This window comes from Dermochelys coriacea, chromosome 2 (genome assembly GCF_009764565.3).
Source record: "Dermochelys coriacea isolate rDerCor1 chromosome 2, rDerCor1.pri.v4, whole genome shotgun sequence".
NCBI lineage: Eukaryota > Metazoa > Chordata > Testudines > Dermochelyidae > Dermochelys > Dermochelys coriacea.
Window position 1 is genome coordinate 202,712,073 of NC_050069.1, and position 7,004 is coordinate 202,719,076.

Sequence of the window (7,004 nt, forward strand, 5' to 3'; positions counted from 1 at the left end):
TGACAGAGGTCTGTGCTGTGGATCTAAAGGTTGCAACCCTGCTTATTAGCCGTGAAGGGGTTAATATGAAGCCACAGCATGGCAATGTTTTTTCAGTTTGCTTTTTTTAAAAAGCTAGGAAATTACACATAAAAAATGACATTAAAGAACATAAGGTTGCAAAGTCAAACACTCAAAAGTTAGGAAAAGGCCAGAATTAAGGTCACCTGTGCAATGTTAATTCAATCCCTTTGTGCATATACATGATGAGAATCTTAATTACATAAATACATACTATTTTTCCACTTGAGACCTTAAGGCTGAGTTTTTACAGCTAAAATTGTCAATGGGAGCTGCACTTTGAACATATAAAAAGTGCTATTTACATATATTTCTTTGACGTTAGGAGTCTCAAATAAGACAGCCAACATTACCTTAATTTCTCTGCACTTCCCTTCCACATCTGTAAAACAGGGATAGTGCCCTATTACCAAGGTGTTGTGAAAATGAGACCCATACAAAAGCCCATGAAGAAATTAATCGTTCTGTATTCAAAGAAGTGTTTTTAATAGTGTACTGTAAAGAAGGAGTGGGACCATATACATTGGACAAGGATAAAACAAAAAAAGAAGCTACTTATGCAGTGTTAGCACTGTTCAGTCTGTGCCCCGAATTCTGGCATTTCCTAACTTTTCAGTGCTTGGCTTTGCAACCCGAGTTTGTAATTTTATATACCATGTGCATTCATCTTAAATCTTCCAGCTACTCGGACATAGACATGAATATAAAGTAATTCTAATAATTTTGAGATTAAAAGAGGGCATGTATGAAGGCTAGATTATTGTAATTGTATTGGATATTAAAAGGGGATTTTAACAACATTCAACTCCTTTTGCAGAATGACATGGGAACCAAATTTACAAAGTACCTTAAAAACAGCTGACTTTGAACTCTACAGACATGAGGAAGATCAGGCTGAGAAGATCGGTTTTGTGCCCAGGAAAGTAGATTCTGGGGATATTCCAGTTCTTTGTTCAATATGTCAACAAACAATATACCCACATCAACTTTTTTATCATAAAAAAGAGCACAAAGCCCTAGCTCTACTGGGTTATCATTGTCCATGGCTTGAAACAGACACCAACAAACTTTTACTTCAGAGACAGCAATTAATTTCAAGACTGATCAAGTTTTCTAAATACACTGAAAGAGACAAACAGAAGATTGATTGTTCACTAGAGCTACTTAAGAATAAATCAAAGGGCACCCCATATTTTAATGTTGATAGTATTCTTGACAGTTCTGGATACCTCAAGAAAGTAAGCAATTCTCTAATAAAAGCATTAGCAATTTGCCAAGACAAAAATCCAACATGGCGAGCAGATATGGAAGACACATTCATTGTGCTAGATAATTATGGAAATAGGTCAGATACTTGTTTTTTGGGCTTATTCGATGGATATCATGGTGTGTTTGCTGCTGAGACGGTTTCATCAGAGCTTCCACTTTTATTTCTTGACCAGCTGTCTCAGACTGATTCCTCTTACAAAGTCAGTGGAAAAGAGGAACAGATCCTAGATTCTTTTGTCACAGTAATCAAGGGAAATTACAGGGATCAGGAAAAGGTTTTCTCTGGTAAAACAGATAGTGATAAGACAACCAACCCAAACATTTATGAATGGATTCACAAAGCATACGCTAAGTCCTTTTGGAGAATGGACAGACTTTTACGACTTGGAAGGAATGAGGTTTCTAAAGTTCGCTGGAGTAGCTGCACAGCTGTTACCTGTTTAGTGGAAAGGATCAGTAATGAAAAGGAAAAGAGCATCAAGAAACAAGAGGAGACAAGGCTGCTTGAAAACAACAGCAATAATTCAGCAAAGCCATCCAAAAGCAGTACCGGGATACTGCATATTGCTAACATTGGTATGTAAGTTATTGACTTATGGAATTGTTGTTTGTTGTTTTTTGGGGATGGGGGTTGGGCATTTTTTTTTAAATGGGTGCTTTCCTCCCACCCCCAATTACAATGGAAAAAAATCATCTAAGGCAAGTTTAGTGGTAAGAGGTTTTATTTGACATTCTGAAGGGTACATGACGAAACCCTGTCCAATGGATGCTAATGTCAGACAATAAGTATCAAGCTTATTCTATAAGACAGTTCATCCATATATCTGATAGTCTGTTTGGCTTACAGCTGTAAATTAAGTGAACATGTAGGGTCACTGGTATAATTACAAGACTTTGAGGGATGCAGGAAAAGTGACCAGGATAAAAAAGTGGAAAACAGTTAAGAGAGGAAAACTGAAGGTTTAGCGTGGGACATGCTGTCATTTTAAGGCACAAAATCAGAAGTCTTCCCTTTCTCCAGGCCTTATTCATTTAACTTTGGTGAAAACTTAAGCCAAACGTGGGTCAAGTAGAGACACATATGCAATGTCTGCACTAGGGAATTTTTCCCTGCTCCCTCCACAACAAACACTGATATTAGTAGCAGCTCAGGTGCTTGGGTGTAAACAAGGGTCTGGCTGCTTCTGCTGTTTATAGTACTGGGTCAACAAAGCCAACCAAGAGTAATCACCTCCTCTTTTATTCTGTTGTTACATGGGGAGGAGAGCTAGTGCTACAAATCTCTTGAAACATAATGTTCAGGGGTAATTTATGCAGATTCTTTTCCCCTTCGTGAGTGTTTAAGGTGGAAGCTCTGCTCAGATCTGATTCAGTTTTCAATAGAATCTTGCTTTTACCTGGCTAGAGCTGCAATAGCCACAAGTACATCAACTGACTATTACAATAAGGATTACCACCAATAAATTCTCACCACTGCTATTCACAGTTCAGATGCACAGTGGTAGCCCTAGTCTAGACAAGATGCTGTTAGCTTTCACTAATTATATCTCTGTTCATTAAATCTCCCTGGGGAATTTTTGGGGTAAAATTCACTAGTGTATACAAGGTCCTTGTGGGATTTGAAGCAAAGTATTCAACTGCTTTGCAGATGTGTCACAGGTCTCAAAACAGAACAAAAGCAGGATCATTCCCAGTCTAAACCAGATTCTACAGTGAGAAGACAGACCCAGAATAAACAGAAACAAAAAGGTATCTTGGCATGGAAATCATCTCTGATCATTAAATTGAGACTTTGTAGCGCTAGTGCTTTATGATTAAGACCATTTAAAGAAATCACTCTCCATTGCATCAAACAAGTATCTGACAATGGCCAGTTAGACCAGCTTGTACAATTACTAGGAGCATTTTAAGTGCTCCTATCCCACTAGTACTTGGAAATCAGCTATGAGATTAAGAATTGCACTTAATCTGGGAGAAATGGGAACTCCATTCAGCCCGATTTGTTTGGGTCATTGGTTACTGTTAGCCAGGAAAATGTTGGAACCCATCTGTCACTTCATGTAGTAGGGGAAAGCATGTGTAGAGGGAAGCTCATGTAACATATCACACCTAGAAATCATAATTAACAAATCATGTGCTTCTAGTGTGCATGTGCAAACAGAACACCAAGCTCATACTTCCACCATTTACATATATTTGGTCCATGCATACATTTGCAGTCACCCAGTAATTGCTGAGGTCAGCACACTAAGGCTTTATAGGAATTTTTTTAGGAATTGTATATGCAGTGTTTCTGGATATATGAAAGAGGAACTTGAGTTTCTGGAGCATATGGTGAGCAACTGAAATGGGATGCCTGCAGATTTGTGGAATAGGGAGAGAATATTGGAGATGTCAGGGTACCATCTAAACCTTTTCCATTTCCCCTACATTAATCACCCACCCAGCTCTTGGGGACATCTGTAGACTCCATGACCTAATTCCTGGTTTGGCAAACTTCCTTTGATTCATCAGAGTAGGACTGAACTGCCTTCATTGGACTTGCATAAGGGTAACTGATTTGAATTTAGCAAACAATTTTGTTGATACAAAGAACAGAATCCAGCTCACTACTAGCTCTACAATGCTAAGAAAAAAAAGTTTTTTTTTTGTTTGTTTTTTACTGTTATGTCCCATAAGCAAGAATGTAGGTCTCCAAATCCATAAACGGACCACAGTTGTATAAGATGCCTTTTTACACTTTTCAGAGTAGAATTGTCTCAGACACTGCCAGAGGACACACAAGACACCAAGAATATGGTTTAACTGGGCTGCAGTTTTATAAATTTAATACATCTGGAAAACTATTCGGAAATAACTGACAATGCAAGTTCACCTTCTTTCCATAATTTGTACCATCTGGAAAAGAGCTACTCAAAAACCTTCAACCTGATCCTAATATTGTTGCTGGAACCCTTCTCTCCCCTTACGGGTGGGTTGAGGATGACCATAGGACATTAGGAGCTCCAAACAATTTATCCATTCCCTTCTTTGGGGGATGTGCTCCCTTAATCCTGCTTCCAATTTTGGTCTATAATTGGAAGCAGGACCAAATACCTGCACTAGATACCCAACAAGTTGTAACTAAACACCTCCCAGCCTCACCGATCCTAACTTCTGGGTCTTCCTAGGCTGCAGCAGGAAAGGTGAAAAAACTTAACCTGCCGGGGCCAATCTAGCAGCAGGGGAAAAATTCCTTCCGAGGCCCAGAAACCCTGATCTTACGCTATCTCAAAATAAGAGGGAAAGAACCATTGCTGCCAGATGCAGTATGCCATTCCAGGCAGGGGAAAGAACTGAAGACTCACTGCCCTCTGGCTGTGCCACAGGCAGTGATCTTCCACTACATTCTTCAATTCAGGAAATCCACTATGGAGTCCCTCTTCCTTAAACCCACTAAGAGATGAGATACCATTCTTAGAAGGACCCAAGCATTTTCTTTCCCCTGCTGCCTCAGACAAAGGTTCTCCAGCTCAGGCTGCAGAGGGGCATAGTACTTTTAATCCTCAGAATAAATTAGTGCCATTGTCAAATTAGTTGATATAGCATGGAATTAGTCAATTTAATGGCCTTTCATATGAGGTTACAACAGCTCATCATGCAACTTCAGAAAAAAATTAAAATACCTTATTCCTGAGAACAACCCCAGTTATAGCTGGCATGTCCTAATTTGCACTTTAACATGCGCACCTTGTATTGAGACTTAAGCATTTTCCATTTCAAAGATCATATCACTATAAGTCTTTTGGAGCTTGCAAAAGCATGTACTTTTTAAATAAGCAATTAACTGTAACTGAGGAGCTACTTTGTCTACAGCATGGTGACAGGAAAATTAAGCAGAATATTTTAATGTAAGTGGCAATACATAATATGCATAATCAGTTATAGCTATCCCATTGATTAGATTACAACCATCACTGCAGTATTTGATCACGGTATAAATTACAAATGAACACCAAGTCACAAAAATTTAATTTAAGTTTCTCTTCTTTACAAGAGACATAAGTACTAAAAAGACTACAGACTATACTGTGAAAGACTAACAAGCACATTCTGACTGGAACCAGGAGAAATGCTAAGCTGTTTATTTTCTTTCCTTTTCCTTAAATTTCTTTCTGGGACTATACAAGACTTTTAAAAAATGTATACATTTTAAATAGCTACTAAGAAAGGTATTTAAGCCTTTAGGCCAACACTGTCTGCAAGCAGTGAACTATGTTTCAAATTAATCATCAGCTGCTGGAATTTACACAAAATTACATTCTTAGCCCGATATTTTGAATTTCAATTACAACCCATCAAAAGTTTAGAAATACAATGCTACAGTGACATTTTAGAAAGTACAAATACTTCTTCAATCAGGAAAGATTTGTGAGACCAGTGACAAGCAGAACAGCATAAGGATGGATGTCAGCATGCAAATGTGTCAAAAGCTAAGTGAAAGGGACAATACAAGATTTCACCTGTCAGAATGGCTCATTACTGTGAATAGTGTTTAGTAAAAAAAATTCAGTTGCACTACGAAATGCAAAATGTACTTATTTTATTTTTTTAGGTAATATACATGCAGTCTTATGCAAAAATGGAAAAAGCTACTGCCTTACCAAAGAACACAGTACTTCAAATTCAAAGGAAAGAGACCGTATATTTCAGAATGGTGGAAACATCAGCACGAATGAACCAAAAGGACTAGTTGAAGGGCTCATCAGAGCTACTCGTGGCCTTGGACATCATGGAGATCCAAAGTTGAAAAAATATATTATTCCTGTACCATATACCATATCTGTGCCTATAGACGATTCATGTCAATTCCTTATTTTAGCCTCTAATGGGCTTTGGGAAGTTCTGGATAAAAATGAAGTGGTTATATTAACTCTAAGAATGTTCACCTCTTATTTGAAAATATATGCCCAGCGAGAAGAGATTTCTATGCACAAATATCAATATTCAGTAGTTCCCTACGAAGACTATTTATGTAATTCAATGGATATTAGTGACTTAGAAGACAGAATCCAATTATGGTATTTTAATAAAGAGGCTTTCCTTCAGAATCAATGTGAAAGCAGTCTGAAAGAAAATAATAAAAAATCATGCTCATGTAACAGAAGAGATTCTCAAAATGAAAACAAGATGCAGCCAGGTTCTAACAAAGAGAGTTCTGAAGAAGTGCAGCAGTTAGAAGATCCCGTAAAACAAGCTGATACCAAAGCATGTCTATCTAATAACCATGGAATATGTTCACAACACACAGAGATAATCCAGTCAGCCTCTGGCAGTCAAGGAGGTTCTAAAAAATTGAAACAGTTTGCTGATACAAAAGCATATCTGTCTAATAATCATGGATCACATTCACAAATTACCAGCAAAGGAGAAATAAATTTGGCAACATTCTATGACAGTGCAGCAAATTACATTAGTAAACAACTGGTAAAAACTGCATTAGCAGCAGGTTCTCGAGATAATATTACTATTTTGATTGCACTTCTAAATGGATGTGACAAGATACCTGATTATATTTAAAATGTGTAATGTGCTTACTAGAGTACCAGAGTGTGTACAATATAACAGATTGAGGCAAGTCAAGTTACATGCGTCTTAAAGTGTCATCCTCACCTGGTCAACCCATTTTTGGGCAA

At 37.7% G+C, this 7,004-nt stretch overlaps 1 protein-coding gene across 1 annotated transcript; it reads left to right on the forward strand.

The window, feature by feature from the left end:
• The first annotated feature begins 665 nt into the window (after window positions 1-665).
• PP2D1 (protein phosphatase 2C like domain containing 1) lies at window positions 666-6,948 on the forward strand. The gene is made up of 2 exons (XM_038393490.2): window positions 666-1,905; window positions 5,924-6,948. Exons 1-2 carry the CDS (start codon window positions 879-881, stop codon window positions 6,886-6,888), a joined length of 1,992 nt encoding a protein of 663 aa, XP_038249418.1. The 5' UTR covers window positions 666-878; the 3' UTR covers window positions 6,889-6,948.
• The last annotated feature ends 56 nt before the right edge of the window (window positions 6,949-7,004 follow it).

What these genes read in the sequence shown, in the direction of transcription:
- PP2D1 (XM_038393490.2), top strand. Translation starts at nt 879, where the DNA reads ATGACATGGGAACCAAATTTACAAAGTACCTTAAAAACAGCTGACTTT. An exon ending in ACTGCATATTGCTAACATTG is followed by an intron (nt 1,906 to 5,923) that starts GTATGTAAGTTA and finishes TTATTTTTTTAG; the next exon opens with GTAATATACATGCAGTCTTA.